Source organism: Gorilla gorilla, chromosome 1 (genome assembly GCF_029281585.2).
Source record: "Gorilla gorilla gorilla isolate KB3781 chromosome 1, NHGRI_mGorGor1-v2.1_pri, whole genome shotgun sequence".
NCBI classification, from domain to species: Eukaryota; Metazoa; Chordata; class Mammalia; order Primates; family Hominidae; genus Gorilla; species Gorilla gorilla.
The window spans coordinates 97794312-97813648 of record NC_073224.2 but is presented as its reverse complement, the minus strand read 5'-3'; the positions used below and the strand labels follow the sequence as shown (position 1 = coordinate 97813648).

Sequence of the window (19337 nt, the reverse complement as noted above, 5' to 3'; positions counted from 1 at the left end):
AACTCCTTCATATAAATTTGAGGAAGGATTTACATATTCATAATGACTTTCTGATCTGGAAAGCCCAGGCTTGTCAGTTATTAATAATTGGATGAATACTTCAGGTAGTATTTAAACAAATAGCGATTTCATAGCAGACATTTCCCCAACCAGGAGATGCAGTAAAGTATTGGTAGCAATAGATGCTCCTACCAAGATCTCCTCCTGCCACTGCCACTCTGTGCACAGGAAAGGAGGGGAGAAGAAGCCATGTTGCTTCTCTTATATTTGAGCATCATTTAAGGGAATATAAGTCTCTAATGACTCACATGTAAGTCTGCTGGGTAAGAAAGTTCTAATGTTGGAACTCCTTTCAGCTATCGAATTTTGTAAGAAAAAAACTTATTTGTGTTTATATACATTTATGAGATATAAGTGTAATTTCATTACATGGATATATGCCATATTGGTGAAGTCAGAGATTTCAGTGTACACATCACCCGAAAAATGTTAACTGTACCCATTAAAGTAATTTCTCATCCCCCATTTCCCCTCACCACATGCTCCAGCCCTTGCCAGGAAACTGTTCATTTTCTCTGACTAACAGAAACGAAAGCTAAAAACACTGGTGGGAGGAGTCTCCACATTGTTTCCTACTCCATTTTCTCTGGGGCAATAGCAGAATAGGAGCAAGCCAGCACTAGTCAGCTAACTAAGTGACTCAACCAAGGCCTTTTTTCCTTGTTATCTTTGCAGATACTTCATTTTCTTAGCGTTTCTGGAGATTACAACATCCTGTGGTTCCGTTTCTGGGAACTTTACTGATTTATCTCCCCCCTCACACAAAATAAGCATTGATTCCTGCATTTCTGAAGATCTCAAGATCTGGACTACTGTTGAAAAAATTTCCAGTGAGGTGAGTACTGTTCCTGATTTTGTAAATATGATCTTGTTCCTTCCTTGAAGTCACCAGAATCACAAGGGGACAATCAGTACTGGTTATTCAGGGTCATGGGATGATGGGAGTAGGGCTGAGTATTCAGAAAAGTGAAAACTGAGTTGCTTGTTATGAATCCTTCATTTACTTAGGAAGATAACAGGCATCTTCTATTCCACCACAACTGAGGACTGAACAAGAGAAAATGCATTTTGACCGCTGCAGATTTTAAAATTAATTATCCGAGTGTGTATTGGCATAAGTTGTTACTTAGAAGAGGGCTTCTGTTATTTTGGCTGGAAGAAGTGTTGGAAACTCGGTAGCTGTGGTGGGTTCTCAAGATAGTGACATGAAAAAAGTATCATGAAAGAATATTAAGTAAAAAACATATCTGAGCATAGAGATGTATTATATGACATCATCCCAATTTTACAAAACATAAGAACAAATGTACACAGAGTAGAAAATTTTTTTCAGTTTGACAAACACAGTTATTCAAGCACATGGTGTCTTAATATTTTCATAAGTATATTGATCCTTTACTTTAGCTCCATTCTACACCGGGTGCTAGGGGCAGAATTTCAATCATTTTGGAATTACTCTCTGCCCTCCTGAAAGATAATGATTTTTTTTTCCTTGTGGCAAGGTATAGGGGAGTGGAGGGGAAGGCAATTAGGAAAAGGTTACTATTGTTTACTTTTCAAATTTTTAAAAGATGTTTTCTATAGCCTGGTACAATATTTCATGTGTGCTTAAATGGAATGTGAGATTCTTAAATGTTGTTTTCAGAATTTTATTAGATAAATGTTGTTAATTACGTTCAAATTTATTATATCATTACAGATTTTTTCACCTTGTTCATTTAGTAATTGAAGCATAAACTGAAATCTTCTATTATAAAGTTTGCTTTTTTGGCCAGGCACAGAGGTTCATGCCTGTAATCCCAGTACTTTGGGAGACCAAGGCGAGCCGATCACTTGACGTCAGGAGTTCCAGACCAGCCTGGCCAGCATGGCGAAACCCTGTCTCTATTAAAAATACAATAATTAGCCGGGTATGGTCATGTGTGCCTGTAATCCCAGCTACTCAGGAGACTGAGGCAGGAGAATCGCTTGAACCAGGAGGCAGAGGTTGCAGTGAGCCGAGATTGTGCCACTACACTCCAGCCTGGGTGACAGAGCAAGGCTCTGTCTCAAAAAAAAAAAAATTTTTTTTCTTTGTAGTGCTCTCACAATCACATACATGTTATGTGTATATATAATATACATTCACACACAAATATATGTATATATAATCATGTATACAAACAGGTACACACATATATGTGTGTAGTGATGTCTGTACATGTGTGTATATGAAGAGAAATATATACTAATTATAGTACCATGAAGCACTATAAAATAATAAATAATATCATTAGATAAATTAGATAAATTCATAACTAAAACATAATTTTCTAGGAGTTGAAACTTTTATCATTATGTGGTATCTGAAGTTAGTTTTGGGCTTAAGGTATATTTAAAATTAAACATAGATAAACTGGCTTTCTTTAGTTATTCTTTGAAAGATAATTTTTGACAATTTTTTTCACCTTTTGTTAATATATATATAGATTTCTTAAATCAAATTTGATGAAAGTTGTCACTTAACAGGTCAGACCTTTTAGGTATATGCTGGTAATTAACAATCTGCTGTCTTTACTTCAATTTATGACACTTCTATATCATCTCACTATCTAAGACAATTGCTTTAGTGAATTGTCATGTTCTTTTTCTTCCCTCCCTTTACCATGCTGTTGTAATTTCTGTTTCTCTTATCTTTGATCAGGGTTTTCTTTGTAAGACATTAGGAACACCTAAAAAAGTTTATTTTTCACTCTTCTTATCTTTTGGCTGGCAGAATTTTTAATTTTATTCATTGTTTTCCTATTAAATATTATTTTCAATAGATGTTTTCTTGTGGTATGAGTCTTTGTCTTGCAAAGAGACTGAGGCTCTGAGTATCACAAAATAATTTTTGAGACTCTTCTATTTAAATATCATTTTGCCTAAATTAAAACTCTAAAAAGTAAAATTATATTTTCCCTTAAGACAAGATGAAAGCACCTCTTCTGTGCTGTGGAGCTAGATACATTTTGAAGTTAAGAATCTGGAGGCTTCAGAAAGGCTATTTAGTGTATATATTCTAAATAGTGTCTTACTAGAAACTCCATTGGGATATAAATAATTACTCCAAAATCAAAAGCACTAATATTGCAAAACAAAACATGTGAATGTTCACATTTCAGTGAAATAAAGATTATACATAGCCTACTGTCATCCCAAATCTGGTTTTACTTTGCAAATAAATTGTGCTGTCACATTTGTTGGAAACAAGTGCTCAGTGCCACAAAGAAAAACCAGCACTTAAACAGGAAATTTCTCAGCAAAGCATATTTGCTTCTACAGAAGGGTGCTGCCTGCGTCAGTCACAATGCACAGTCTAAGCTGACCGGATTGGCTACTGCTTTAAATTCTATAGGGCTAATTAGGCGGGAAGGAAGACACTGTCCCGTACCAATTAGGCGGGAAGGCATGTCTGGGGCGGCAAAGGAAGGAAGGGTTGTTTACAGAACAGGAAAGAACAGGAAAGTTTGAAGACGAACTTACTGTTTCTAGCACACTCACAAAATAAGTCAAAACTTTCCATTGAAAATTTTTTTTGGTTTTGCAATTGATATGGAACTTTGGACCAGCATTATATAAAAATAACTCCATTGTCCTGCTTCAGGCAGTTTTGATATAGAGATTCACTTTCAATTTGATTCTTGAATCTTTGTAGGTGATCTATTCCTCATTACCGAAGGCTTACAGAGTATTTTTGTTCATTATATTCTTCAGTTTCACTATAATGTGTTTTTGTACAGATTTTCCCTTCATTTTCTGGACCTTTTCAGTCCAAGGATCCTCATGTTCTCGTAAGAAGGAAGCATTTTTTTTTTTTTTTTTTTTTTGACGGAGTCTCACTCTGTCACCCAGGCTGGAGTGTAGTGGCACGATCTCCGTTCACTGCAACCTCCGTCTCCTGGGTTCAAGCGATTCTCCTGCCTCAGCCTCCCGAGTAGCTGGGACTGCAAGCGCTTGCCACCACACCTGGCTAATTTTTGGTATTTTTAGTGGAAACGAGGTCTCACCGTGTTAGCCAGGATGCTTTTGATCTCCGGAACTTGTGATTCGACCACCTCGGCCTCCCAACATGCTGGAATTACAGGCGTGAGCCACTGCGCCTGGCCCAATTAATAGCCCCTGAAATTTAGATATCTTGGTTATACACAAAGACATCATGCCTAAAATTAAAAAATTCATTAATTTAAAAGTTTTGGAATCCATATCTTGCACTGTCATCATGGAAGCGTACACGTGTTAAGAGGTCAAGAGTAGTGACACTCTGTCCATAAGGAAACTCTGAAATCTACCAGGAGACAAAGCCTCAGTTGAGTCTTAAGGTTGTATGGGAAGTAGTCAAAGAAAGAAATGTGGGAATGGCTTTCCAGGCAGTAAGAAGGAACTAGCAAAGTCATGAGGCATGAAGACACAAGGTGTCCGGCATCTTTGTGAAGCATAGATACAAGGAATACAAAAGTACTAGAAGTAAAAAAGATGCAGCTTATTCAACACTTTCTGAGACAGTATAGGAAGCAAGGAATTTTGGGGAAGAAAAAGGAGAAATATTGAAGGATTTCAGTGGAATATAAATGTGGCTTATCGAGAGAAAACTGTGCAAAAAAATAATTAGACAAATCAAGTCTGAAAGAAGAAAAATAAAACAACCAATAAAATCATTTCAGTGAATAAATACTGTGATGCTGCACTAGAAAGCATGCAGATTTTCAGCAAAGTTATGGTTTTATGGGTACAGAGAACAGAAGCCATGGTCTAGCACCAAAGAAGGGAGGATGCTAATGAGAGCCAACTAGGGAAGAGTCAAGGAGAATAGGGTCGGTGCCGCAGCATGAAACTGTAGCGCTGTAGCAGAAAGTTATTCATATAAGGTGGGAGGCTGCAGCCCATTTACACCTAGGCCGCTCCAGTCATACTGGGTGTGGGAAGATTTAAGAAACAACAGGCAGGATTTGGGGAACAGGCTTCAGCCCCAGTAAAGGATAAGAAGAGGAACCAAGGGCTTTGACACTGCAGAGCTCATACTCTTAACACTGAGGCAATTGCTTGTTCTCAGACCTCCCTCTAACAACTGGACCCAACTCAACTATTCTCATTCAGTGGGAATAATTTCTTAGACATTCCTAACCCGGCAGTTCTTCACTCAATTTCTACAGTAACACATTTGGTCGTTGAGTCCTTCTTTATCACACATATTCATGAACAACTCTTTCATATGGGCCACTCACTCACATAGGCATACATCTTTTAAATTGTCTGTATACATGTATAACACTGTATACCATTTTCTCTTGTAGGCTCACTTATGTCTGTAAAGATGGAAAAAAAATACAAGAACATTGTTCTACTAAAAGGATTAGAGGTCATCAATGATTATCATTTTAGAATGGTTAAGTCCTTACTGAGCAACGATTTAAAACTTAATTTAAAAATGAGAGAAGAGTATGACAAAATTCAGATTGCTGACTTGATGGAAGAAAAGTTCCGAGGTGATGCTGGTTTGGGCAAACTAATACAAATTTTCAAAGATATACCAACGCTTGAAGACCTGGCTGAAACTCTTAAAAAAGAAAAGTTAAAAGGTAATTGGGAAGAGCGAACACCCACTCCCTGCAACCATCCCCAAACCCTCCCCAACATTGATTAGAGCCCCACCTCGGCCATACTTGAGATGTGTTTTCCCCAGTTTGTGACTCAGCAGCTGAGACAATGTTGGTACTTCAGAGGCCAACAAGTTGACAACTTAGTGCATTCCATTACTAGTGTAGATTGACGTATTTCAGAATGTATATTTGGGATCAGTGAAAGAACAAAAGTGAGAGGGAGTTGAAGGGGGACTGAGACTTCCAGTACATTAGAAAGATTATATAATAATAAAATCATAAAAACTGTTTAAATTCAAGATATGTACATTTAGCCAATGAATGTATCTGTTCTATTGAGACCATTTAACCCATCACTACCCTTTATAATTTAAAAAAATGCAATACTTACATGTGAGCCTGCCTCTCAGAAGTGTGATCTCCCCTCTTGTTATATCAAGTTAAAAAAAAGGATTTGAAAAAGTCTAAGTCCAAAATCAGTATATCCTTCCTCATGGAAACCTTTGGCTGGTTTCTATAATTTGAATAGCTTTACCTGGGGAATGTGACCTAGCAGTCTGCATCATGAAAACATTAGTTTTTAAAACAAAATGATCGGAGAACCGCATTGGGAAAGGGTTAACTGAAGTACATGGAGTTCAGAGAACAGGAAGCATGTGCTCAGTGCACAGGGGAGGAGTGGGGAAAGGGTTAACTGAAGCACATGGAGTTCAGAGAACAGGAAGCATGTGCTCAGTGCACAGGGGAGGAGTGGGGAAAGGGTTAACTGAAGCACATGGAGTGCAGAGAACAGGAAGCTTGTGCTCAGTGCACAGGGGAGGAGTGAGGAAAGTGCTGAGGAGCATGAGTCAGTGCTTGTTCCTGTCTTGTGACTGCTGGTCTCCTTAAGGCCAGGCTGGGCTAATGCAGTAGAGCTAGACTAAAGCACAGCTGAACCCTCAAGCAGGAACTGAGAGCAAATTGTATTGAAACTGCTTCAGCTGTCGGAGATCGTTTATATGTCTTCCTTTTTTCTGCATTGGTTGGGAATAAAATTGAATCTATTCCAGTAAAAGGACTAGCCCTATCAAGAAAGAGGAAGAAGGAAGTGGATGCTACTTCACCTGCACCCTCCACAAGCAGCACTGTCAAAACTGAAGGGGCAGAGGCAACTCCTGGAGCTCAGGTAAGCTTCAGGAAGAGGAGCAGGCTTCAAGTCCCACAGAGGAAGCCCTGCTACGGCTCTTCCACTCAATCTCTCCAGCAGGCAGTTATTTCTTCATGTTTCCCATCAAGTTTCAGATTTACCAAATTGTATGATAATTGATCATCTTATTGATGCTCAAAGCAATGCACCAAACACATGAGTAAACATAATGTAAATATATATAACATAAATGTGATACCTTCATTCTAGTAGAGTGGAGTGTCAACGTGAGAATCAGGTAAGTACTTTGTCCATGTGTATAAAAACCTAGTTTCTCTAATCCCAAGTCAGCACATCCCATAACAGAAATAATTAGAGAAATAATGTGTATAACATTCTCCTCTTTCTTCGTTTAATGAAACCATCTATGCCCATCCCTTAAACTGGCGAGAGATGGGCAGCAACCTCTGAAGTTTCCAAGAAACATCTTCTTAGGAATAATAAAACTACTATCCAATAATGAAAATGTGCTCTACTTCATTTGGCACTGAAAACGAATAACAGGAAAATCAAACCACTTTCAGAAAAGAAAAAAATCAACCAAAGAAAAGGCTGGACCCAAAGGGAGTAAGGTGTCCGAGGAACAGACTCAGCCTCCCCCTCCTGCAGGAGCCGGCATGTCCACAGCCATGGGCCGTTCCCCATCTCCCAAGACCTCATTGTCAGCTCCACCCAACACTTCTTCAACTGAGGTACACTCTTCCTGGTCCCATTTTGCTTTGTTTTTTTCAACCCAAAGTAAAGGACTGATTTCACCGGTTACTTAAAAATTGCATCGATAATTTGCTAGTTAATCAAATGTACATATTGAGAAACCACTACATTTTGATCTTTTGCTTTCACAGGGATACTTGATGAACTTGACATTATCTCTGAGTGCAGGAAGTTTTCTGTTCTGTGTTGTTTGGGGAAGGGAGAGAGAGCTATGGAGTACAGAACTGTCAGCTGTGGGCTCACTGTCTACTGCTCCCATGTCCTTCATACCTCTTCCCTTGGTTCACTATAGTATTCCATGTCAGACCTCTCCAGCACCTGCTAGTTTGTGAATGAGGTTATCCATACCCTCAGCTCTTTTTCTTATAGATTAAACAACCTCCCCTGCATTAAAACTGTTCTATTGCAATTCAAGGAGACTGAGATGTTAAAGAGTAAAGATGTTAAAGAAAACCCACTCTGAGCCCCAGGTTTCTGTTAGCATGCTACCTGCTAGAGCCCTGACACTGAGAAAGGCTATGGTGGTGGGAATGACACTCTGTAGAGTTTCTCCAGCCTGAACCTACTGAGATGATGGCATTCTGAGAGGTTTATCCTACTTGTGTTCTCACCTGCTGTAAGCAAACTGAATCTTGGGTAGGAACACTATGTAATGTGCTCTTAAAATTGCCCTGTCTACACTGGTGATAACTGAACACTCTTTGTGTCTATAGTTTGTGGTGGGCACCATTTTTCATTTTTTTTTAATTTTTATTTTTTTTTAGTATTTATTGATCATTTTAAATGTCATTTAACTTTGTCTACTTTTAGGCTCTGGCACTTTAAGCTGGTAAGAGAAATAGTATAAGAAATTATTTCATTCTAAAATTTATTTATTTATTTATTTATTTATTTGTTGTTGTTGTTGTTTTTGTTGAGACAGAGTCTCGCTCTGTCACCCAGGCTGAAGTGCTGTGGCATAATCTCGATTCACTGCAGCCTCCACCTCCCGGGTTCAAGAGATTCTCCTGCCTCAGCCTCCCAGGTAGCTGAGATTACAAGCGCCTGCCACTACACTCAGCTACTTTTTGTACTTTTAGTCGTGCCGGGGTTTCACCATGTTGGCCAGGCTGGTCTCAAACTCCTTACCTCAGGTGATCCACCTGCCTCGGCCTTTCAAAGTGCTGAGATTACAGGTGTGAGCCACCGCGCCTGGCCCTAAAATTTATTAAGTTGGTTCATGACACTGGCTTTCAGTATCCACTGGTCTTATGTTGCTCTTATGCTTTATTTCTTAAGGATGATTCTGTTTACAGAAAGGTCGTCTTTTCACTATATGGTCTCCTCTGTTACTTCATCTTGCTATTGTACCAGTTTAAGATATCTTCTGCCCTGGCTCGCAATCCCTCTCTATCCTGACTCCAGCTCTAAACATCTGTGCAAGTTTTGGGGCCCTGTGTTATACTGAGGTCACTGAATAGCAGTTCTGTATTTCTCAATTAGACATTTTTCTTTGTTCTCCTGTGCTATCATACACAGAACCCGAAAACAGTGGCCAAATGTCAGGTAACTCCCAGAAGAAATGTTCTCCAAAAAGGCCCAGTGATAGTGAAGGTACTGAGTACAACAAAGCCATTTGAATATGAGACCCCAGAAATGGAGAAAAAAATAATGTTTCATGCTACAGTGGCTACACAGACACAGTTCTTCCATGTGAAGGTTTTAAACACCAGCTTGAAGGAGAAATTCAATGGAAAGAAAATCATCATCATATCAGATTATTTGGAATATGATAGTCTCCTAGAGGTCAACGAAGAATCTACTGTATCTGAAGCTGGTCCTAACCAAACGTTTGAGGTTCCAAATAAAATCATCAACAGAGCAAAGGAAACTCTGAAGATTGATATTCTTCACAAACAAGCTTCAGGAAATATTGTATATGGGGTATTTATGCTACATAAGGTAAGTCCTCAAAATTGTTTTGTTTCATTTTTCCACCAACACCTGAAATTAAAAGCCTTGATGTGTGAGATGAAGCTTTGCCTATAAACTGGATATTAGAATCCAGGACTCTGAAGACTAATGACAGGTGGATAAAGACTTCTCTGAAGATAAGACTGGGATTAGGGGACCTGTTAATGTTTCTTTCCTATGTTCTCCTTCCCAGAGCATTAAACTTTAGTCTTTACAATAATGTTCACTGAGAAACCTTAAGACTTTATCAGTTGTTATTATCTATGCTAAGTGATCAAGGACATTGTGAGGTCTACATCCATACACACATGATACTAAGTTTATCCCTTTGATTATTATCTCTACTGTCATAAAAATCACATTATTTTTATTTTGAATGAAGTATTGTCCTCTGAGGCTTGCGTTCTGGTTGTGACAGAATAAGAAATAAATTGACTACTCATGGCTGGAAAACAAATGCAGAAAGTAGATAGGACAATGTTCTGACCAAATGAAACTAATTCATCATAAAGAAATGGAACAATTGGGAAATATGAATTTGGATGATACTTGGAAAATCAGGTAATCTAAATTTGTCATTTATATATAAATAACCAAAAAAAAAAAAAAAAACAACAGAGCACAGAGTGCTTTTCCTGATATGTTCCTGTCCAAATTCATAAAACCAGTTAGCATGAGACATTCCACCCCCCAAAAAAGCATCTATCCTCTGCTATTGATTCAAGCAATTTCTTATCTGATCAATACTTCATTACCCATTATATTTGTTTCCTGGAACAACTCATTAACCTGCGTTACTTTCTGTACACACTCTTTTTTTTTTTTTGTGAGACGAAGTCTCACTCCGTCGCCCAGGTTGGAGTGCAGTGGCGCAATCTCGGCTCACTGCAACCTTCGCCTCCTGGGTTCAAGCGATTCTCCTGCCTCAGCTTCCCGAGTAGCTGGGACTACAGGCGTGTGCCACCACGCCTGGCTAATTTTTTGTATTTTTAGTAGAGACGGGGTTTCACTGTTAGCCAGGATGGTCTTGGTCTCCTGACCTCGTGATCTGCCCACCTCGGCCTCCCAAAGTGCTGGGATTACAGGCATGAGCCATTGCGCATGGCCTATATACACACTCAGAGATGATTCTTACAAACCCAATTCTAGGATGATGAGTAATGAGCAAAAAGCTGGAATGTTTGAGCTCAAGGACTTGGTTTCAGGAGGCGGTACAAATATTGGAAGAGACTAAGTAAATGCAGAAAGTAGAAAAAGTAATTAGAGAGTTACCAGAAGCTTGCTTTTTCTTACAGATTCCTCATAAGTCACTGAATAAATAGTTGTAGCAGATATCCATTCTTTTTGCATGGGGCCAGAGACCCAGAAAGGCTATCAGAGATTTCAGCTTCCTCTGTATCAAGGTGCTTTGGGAAGCAAAGCTGCCGTGTAGGTGAAAGCAGTAGAAATTTGGAAGAAAACTCATTGTTCCAGAACTGTCAGAAATACCTCAGATATGAAAGACTTAAACAAAAAGGATATTGAGGGACGGCTTTCTGCAAAGATGTGGCCTAAGATATATGCATATCTGTACTAGCAGTTGCTGTCGTGCATCTTGTTTAACTCTCTTAGAAGGGACTTCAGCCTATATGTGGTTGTTATTAATTACATTTTCAGGAACAGAATATTAATTTTCTGTTACAGAAAACAGTAAATCAGAAGACCACAATCTACGAAGTTCAGGATGATAGAGGAAAAATGGATGTAGTGGGGACAGGACAATGTCACAATATCCCCTGTGAAGAAGGAGATAAGCTCCAACTTTTCTGCTTTCGACTTAGAAAAAAGAACCAGATGTCAAAACTGATTTCAGAAATGCATAGTTTTATCCAGGTAAGAATTAAATAGGCAAATACTAGTTTTCCAAAGTGGAAATGATTTACTTTTTTTAATTTTTTTTTCTGGATGGAATGATATGATAGGATACAATTTTAAAAAGAAAGAAATCTGAACTTTATCAAAAAAATTGAACTCTGAATTTTATATAAACTTTTAAGTGATTGTAGGGTTGGGATTTAAAATTACGTGTTCTCCATTTGTGAATTAGAAAACGTCGTGTGTGTGTGTGTGTGTGTGTGAGATACTTTCTAGTTTGTAACATTAAAATACACATATGTGTGTATTTAGTCATCCATAAAAATACCTAATTTGAAAATTAAAATTATTTGCAGTGATCAAAATTATGTCCCACTGACAAAGTTTTATACAGAGGAAGCTCTCCAATTTGTTAATTTGAATTCAAATATTCACCTGTTAAGTTTCCTTGCAGTACATGATTTTACACTGTTGCCATTTTGAATGTTTTGAATTATTTTTTATTTCAGTAGGTTTTTGGGAAACAGGTGGTGCTTCGTTATAGGAATAAGTTCTTTAGTGGTGATTTCTGACTTTTTGATGCACCATCGTCCAAGCAGTGTACACTGTACCCAGTGTGTATGTAGTATTTTATCCCTCACTCCCCTCCCACTCTTACCCCTGAGTCCCCAAAGTCCATTGTATCATTCTTATGCCTTTGTGTCCTCATAGCTTACCTCCCACTTATGAGTGAGAGCATACAATGTTTGGTTTTCCTCTCCTGAGTTACTTCACTTAGAATAATGGTCTCCAATTCCATCCGGGTTGCTGTGAATGCCATTATTTTGTTCCTTTTTATGGATGAGTAATAGTATTCCACGGTGTATACATACCCCATTTCTTTATCCATTTGTTTACTGATGGGCATCTGGGCTGGTTCCATATTTTTGCAGTTGTGAATTGTGCTGCTGTAAACATGCATGTGCAATGATCCTTTTTTGTATACTGACTTCTTTTCCTCTGGGTAGATACCCAGTAGTGGGATTGCTGGATCAAATGGTAGATTTGCTTTTTAGTTCTTTAAGGAATCTATACACTGTTTACTATAGTAGTTCTACTAGTTTACATTCCCACCAGTGGTGTAGAAGTGTTGCTTTTCACCACATCGATGCCAGCGTCTATTTTTTTAAATTTTTTGATTATGGCCATTCTTGCACGAGTAATGTGGCATCATTTTGTGGTTTTGATGTGCATTTCCCTGATCATTAGTGATGTTGAGCGTTTTTCCTTATGCTTGTTGGCCATTTACATATCTTCTTTTGAGAATTGTCTATTCATGTCCTTAGCCCTTAGCCCTTTTTTTTTTTTTTTTTTTTTTTTGAGACGGAGTCTTGCTCTTTTGCCCAGGCGGGATTGCAGTGGCGCTATCTCGGCTCACTGCAAGCTCCGCCTCCCGGGTTCACGCCATTCTCCTGCCTCAGCCTCCAGAGTAGCTGGGACTACAGGCGCCCGCGCGCGCGCGGCTAATTTTTTGTGTTTTTAGTAGAGACGGGGTTTCACCGTGTTAGCCAGGATGGTCTCGATCTCCTGACCTAGTGATCCGCCCGCCTCGGCCTCCCAAAGTGCTGGGATTACAGGCGTGAGCCACCGTGCCCGGCCCTTAGCCCACTTTTTGATGGGATTATTTGTATGTGCAATGCTTGTTCCCTGGTGCCATAAATAAATAGCATTTGAATATAAATTTAATTTTTTCAGCAAGGCCATTTTTATACTTTCTGTAGAAAGGGTACACTCGCCAGCAGTTTTGCCACAAGACTATACGGAACAAAGGAGACAGGCTCATTTATAATCTGACGCGTCCACCCTCCTGCTGCGTTCGGTTTCCATTGGCTGGGACGGGACCTCACCTTCTGTATTTGTCCCGACTGGCTAGCAACTTAGAACTTTTTAAAAGAGGCAAAGGCATAGGAGAACAAAGGAAGGAGGAAGTAACTTGTGGAATGTTGAGAAAGGTAAAAACACCTTTAAATAAGGAAGAGGAACAGGCTATGACCTAATGTTTGTTTGGATCAGTATAAGCATGTTAGGGCAAATATTTAGGCTAAATTGTGGGAGCTAAGAACATAAAGTATATTGATTTTTTATTATGGCTAGCAGATATTTAAGAATGTTTGTACAGGTCTTTGAATACATTTTGCTTTTAAGAGAAGTTACTATTTATTTCTAATTAGATGGGGAGGAAAGTTTTTGAAGAGGAACCTCTACTTTTTACAATTTCCCCTCTTATTTCGTAATTCTTCTTTAAACTTGTTTAATATGTTTTGACTTAATTTTTTTTTGTCCTTTTAAGAGAAGTAATTTTTCAGAATAGGGTGGAGGAGAATTAGGAGTTAACTCTGCAAGAGTGGCAGAGATAAGTTTTTGTATAAAATTTCAAAGGCAGGAAATAATGTAACAGCCTACAAGAATAAGTACACCAATAACAAGAGCAAACGAGGTGAGAATTGAAGTTAATTTTTTTATCCGCTGAACCAATGTTTTATTATTTTAGAAAAAGAGTTATTTATTTTAGAATTTTTGGCAAGTTTATCGTATAGGGCTGTTAATCCTTGTAGCACTTTTGTTATAGTTCTATCAGGGGCAGTATTATTAGGAATAAAGGTATAACATTGAGTTTTAATTATGACACAAACATCTTCTTTTTTTGCTAATATTATATTTAAAGCTATTTTATTTTTCTAGACCATCTGGCTGGTAGGTCCTAATTGCTTAGCTTTCTCTTTGATGGCGTCCTCAGTGTGATTTATGAATCGTTGCTGATTATAGTAGATACAATTTATTTAGTCTACTTAAAAAAAATTTATAGTTACTTAACAGAACAACATGGATTTAAACTCTGCAGCTATTTGATTTTGTGCTTTAAACTTATTTGGCACTTCTCATAGGACCTTAATAGCATTTATGTAAACCTAAGGATTAAAGGACTTATGAGGAGTTTCCTTTGGCCTGCAGTGTCTTGTTTTTACCTTTTTTTTTTTAGGTTGGTGAAATGCCAGGGTGCAGGGGATAGCCAGTTGGATTAGAGCATAAGTACTGCTCCAATTATTTGGCAGAGCGTCTAGTAAAAGTCCTCTACAATATCACCATACATTTGCTTGGGGATGGCTAAGCGTGGACTGATGGGCAAGCTCTTGGAAAGGCTTGAGCTCCTTGCATCCTTTTATGCTTCTAAGGAACACCAAATTTTCCTCTTGCCGTGAGAGGCACAAAGTAAACTTGGCATTCAGAGGTGGAAGCCGGCTTGCCCTCGGGGGCGGACCTCCAGGGTATTGAGTTTCAGGAAATAACAGATAGAGAGCTCAGCATGATGGATTATCCTAAACCGTGGGATTTTGCAAGAGAGCCACCATACGTCCATTTCTGGTCAATGAGGAGACCATCCGAGTGGAAAGGGGATAATCTGGACCTCTGGCCCACCATGCGTACAAGCGTGATAATAATTTTTATGTAAAGTGCGAAGGGAATATTTAATTCATTCCAGCCAGGCATTTGCATCTTGATATTTTGTCTTGATGGCTAAGGTCTGTCTTAGATGTCTTATTTTTACAATAGACAACCTAGTTTTATTATTAGATGTAGGGGCAACTGGTGTGGGATCTAGAAGCGAGGCTACTGAAGAAGGGGAAGATGGGGGAATAATGCGTATTTTAAAAACACCTAGGGGGTCTTTTTCATTTATGTCAATCCCCATGCCATCGAAGCGACTAAGGGCAGGTCTAGAGTTAGTTAAGGTGGAGGTGGTGATAAAGAGAAGGACAGGGTTACATTGATAAGGGCTGACAGTTAGAAGGGGTAGTCCTTTTGGTGAAATAGATGAAGGGTTTTAGATCTGCACAAACCTTTTTTGTGGAAGTCTAACTTTGCTCTTGAGTAGTTTAAAGGATGTAGTCCCATTTACTACAAGGTTGCCAGGCTGTAGGAGCAGAAAATCGATGCCTTGGCTGCAGGTGATCACAATGATGAGTGCTATGGGTAATTGTGTCAATTAGAGGGCCGGGACATAAATATTTGTGTGAAAAGTCTAGCTGCTGTTAATCTTTTTTTATTTCCACAAAGTATGAAAAAACAAGCATTAAAGACAATGGTCTAAGGTGAGTTAGACTTAGTTATATTTATAACAAAGGAGCTAATAACAGAAGAAAAAATATATATAAAAGATGTATTAAAATGAAGCTTTCTTTAACTTAGTAGGGCTTAATCTTAGTACAGTAACCCATAATTCTAACGAAGAAGATGTTTTCTTGACTCGAATATGATGGGTCCATTCTTTCTCAGCTGTGCAGACAGCAGCCTCAGTGGTTAATACATAAAATAGGGTCCTTCCCAGGCTCGAGTTTTTTTTTTAATCTTTTTTTATCTTTTAATAAGAACATGGTTTTCAGGCTGGTGCTGGTGTACTGGAAATTCTAGGGGTGGTACCTGTGCTAAAAGACTTTTAATTCTGAGGGAAAAGAAAGTGGAAAATAAGCATGTAATTTTTGTTGCATATCCTGGGGCTTGAAGCCCCATGGTGACGTCTCCCGCTCCATTCCTGCTCAGCGCTGCCCAAGGGATGCTGTGGCCCTGCCCCCTCTTGAAGTCTTGGCCTTCTTGTGGCCTTCACCACCCCTGCTTGCTATGGCCTTGGGGATGAGGGGCGTTGTGACTTACCTGGCCACCCTCGGGACTTAAAAAAAATAAACACCATTTTATATTTGACTATTTTTTGTATAATTTTATACTAAATAAGTTAAATTTTACCTTTATATTAATGTGCTATTAATGTTAAATTTAATTTTAGTAAAATATTGTAGACATTATTTATCCAATTTTAATGTCTGACCATAAAGTAAAACTTTATAGACTCATTTTAATTTTTTATATTTGTTTTTTTCTTGATGATTTGCTTGAGTTCCTCATAGATTCTGGATACTAGTCCCTTGTCAGATGCATAGTTTGTGAATATTTTCTCCCACTCTGTGTCTGTTTACTGATTATTTCCCTTGCTACGCGGAAGCTTTTTAGCTTAATTAAGTTCCATCTATTCATCTTTGTTTTTGTTGCATTTGCTTTTGGGTTCTTAGTCCTGAAGTCTCTGCCTAAGCCACTCTCTAGAAGGGTTTTTCCGATGTTATCTTCTAGAATCTTTATGGTTTCTGGTCTTAGATTTAAGTTCTTGATCCATCTTGAGTTGATTTTTGTATAAGGTGAGAGATGAGGATCCAGTTTCATTCTTCTACATGTAGCTTGCCAATTATCCCAGCACCATTTGTTGAATAGGGTGTCCTTTCCCCACTTTGTGTTTTTGTTTGCTTTGTCAAAGATCAGTTGGCTGTAAGTATTTGGGTTTATTTTTGGGTTCTCTATTCTGTTCCATTGGTCTATACGCCTATTTTTATACCCAGAACCATGCTATTTTGGTGACTATGGCCTTATAGTATACTTTGAAGTCAGGTAATATGATGCTTCCTGATTTCTTCCTTTTGTTCTTTTTCCTTAGTTTTGCTTTGGCTATGTGGGCTGTTTTTTGGTTCCATATGAATTTTAGGATTTTTTTTTCTAGTTCTGTGAAGAATGATGGTGGTATTTGGATGGGAATTGCATTGAATTTGTAGATTGCTTTTGGCGGTATGGTCATTTTCTTTCTTTCTTTTTTTTTTTTTTTTTTTGAGACAATGTCTCGCTCTTGTCCCCCAGGCCTGGAGTGCAATGGCGCGAACTTGGCTCACTGCAACCTCCATCTCCCGGGTTCAAGCGATTCTCCTGCCTCAGCCTCTCGAGTAGCTGGGATTACAGGTGCTTGCCACCACGCCTGGCTAATTTTTGTATCTTTAGTAGAGATGGGGTTTCACCATGCTGGCCAGGCTGGTCTCAAACTCCTGACCTCAGGTGATCCACCTGGCTTGGCCTCCCAAAGTGCTAAGATTACAGGTGTGAGCCACTGCGCCCGGCCAATATGGTCATTTTCATGATATTGATTCTACCCATCCCCGAGCATAGGATGTGTTTCCATTTTTTTGCGTCGTCTATGATTTCTTTCAGCAGTGTTTTTAGTTTTCCTTTAGAGGTCTTTCACCTCCTTGGTTAGGTATATTCCTAAGTGTTTTATTTTATTTATTTTATTATTTGCAGCTATTGTGAAAGTGGTTGAGTTCTTGATTTCATTCTTAGCTTGGTTGCTGGCGGTGTATAGCAGAGCTACTGATTTTCATGCTTTAATTTTGTATCCTGAAACTTTGCTTGAAACTTTGCTGAATTCATTTACCAATTCTAGGAGCTTTTTGAATGAGTCTTTAGGGTTTTCTAGGTATACAATCATATCACCAGCAAACAGCGACAGTTTGACTTCCTCTTTGCCGATTTGGATTTCCTTTATTTCTTTTGTCTGATTACCTGGCTAGGACTTCCATTACTATGTTGAATAGAAGTGGTGAGAGTAGGCATCCTTGTCTTGTTCCAGTGCTTAGGGGGAATGCTTTCAATTTTTCCCTGACCAGTATAATGTTGTCTGTGGGTTTGTCATAGACGGCTTTTATTACCTTAAGGTATATCACTTCTATGCCAATATTGCTGAGGGTTTTAATCATAAAGTGATGCTGGATTTTGTCAAATGCTTTTTTTTTTGCGTCTACTTAGATGATCCGGTGATTTTTGTTTTTAATTCTATTTGTGTGGTATATCACATTTATTGACTTGTGTATGTTAAACCATCCCTGAGTCCCTGGTATGAAACCGACTTGATCATGGTGCATTATCTTGACATGCTGTTGGATTCTGTTAGCTAGTATTTTGTTGAAGATTTTTGCATCTATGTTCATCAGGGATATTGGTCTGTAGTTTTTTTTTTGTTGTTGTTATGTCCTTTCCTGGTTTTGGTATTAGGGTGATACTGGCTTCATAGAATGATTTAGGGAGAATTCTCTCTTTCTCTATCTTGTGAAATAATGTCAATAAGACTGGTACCAATTATTCTTTGAATGTCTGATAGAATTTAGCTGTGATTCCATCTGGTCCTGGGCTTTTCTTTATTGGAAATTATTTTTTATTACCATTTCAATATCACTGCTTATTATCACTCTGTTCAGAGTTTCTATATCTTCCTGGTTTAACCCAGGAGGGTTGTATATTTTCAGGTTTTCTACTTTATGCACATAAAGATGTTCATAGTTGCATTGAATGATCTTGTATTTGTGTGATATCAGTTGTAATATTTATCATTTTGTTTTTAATTGAACTTATTTTGATCTTCTCTCTTCTTTTCTTTGATAATTTCACTAACGGTCTATGAATTTCATTTATTTTTTCAAAGAACCAGCTTTATGTTTCATTTATCTTTTGTGTTGTTCTTTGTCACAATTTCATTTAGTTCTGCTTTGATCTTTGTTATTTCTTTTCTTCTGCTGCATTCATGTTTGGTTTGTTCTTGTTTCTCTGGTTCCTTGAGGTGTGACCCTAGATTATCTATTTGTACTCTTTCAGACTTTCTGATGTAGGCATTTAATGCTATGAACTTTCTTCTTAGCATCACCTTTGTTGTATCTCAGAGGTTTTATAGGTTGTTTCTCTATTATCATTCATTTCAAAGAATTTTTTAGTTTCCATTTTGATTTCATTATTGACTCTATGACCATACGGGAGCAGGTTATTTAATTTCCATGTATTTGCATGGTTTTAAGGTTCCTTACAGTTGAGTTCCAATTTTATTCCACTGTAGTCTGAGAGAGTACTTGATATAATTTCAACTTTTTTTTTAAATTTTGAGACTTGTTTTGTGGCCTATTATATGGCCTATCTTGGAGAATGTTCCATGTGCTGATGAAAAGAATGTATATTCTGCAGTTGTTGGGTAGAATGTTCTGTAAATATCTGTTAAGTCCATTTGTTGTAGGGTATAGTTTAAGTCCAAAAATTTTTGTTTGTTGACTTTCTGTCTT

General features: G+C 38.2%; 1 protein-coding gene across 4 annotated transcripts in view; it reads left to right on the top strand.

Moving 5' to 3' along the window:
* The first annotated feature begins 566 nt into the window (after nucleotides 1–566).
* Nucleotides 567–19337, top strand: part of IFI16 (interferon gamma inducible protein 16) — a 45308-nt gene continuing 26537 nt past the window's right edge. For 2 of the 4 annotated variants that reach the window (XM_019025088.4, XM_019025080.4), the window contains exons 1-6: nucleotides 598–895; nucleotides 5373–5657; nucleotides 6728–6843; nucleotides 7389–7556; nucleotides 9097–9519; nucleotides 11215–11403. In XM_019025088.4, the coding sequence (XP_018880633.3) occupies nucleotides 5381–5657; nucleotides 6728–6843; nucleotides 7389–7556; nucleotides 9097–9519; nucleotides 11215–11403 (1173 nt within the window). In that variant the 5' untranslated portion in view covers nucleotides 598–895; nucleotides 5373–5380. Of the gene's footprint in view, nucleotides 896–5372; nucleotides 5658–6727; nucleotides 6844–7388; nucleotides 7557–9096; nucleotides 9520–11214; nucleotides 11404–19337 lie in introns of all 4 variants that reach the window. The other 2 variants (XM_019025086.4, XM_019025077.4) reach the window with 2 other exon arrangements.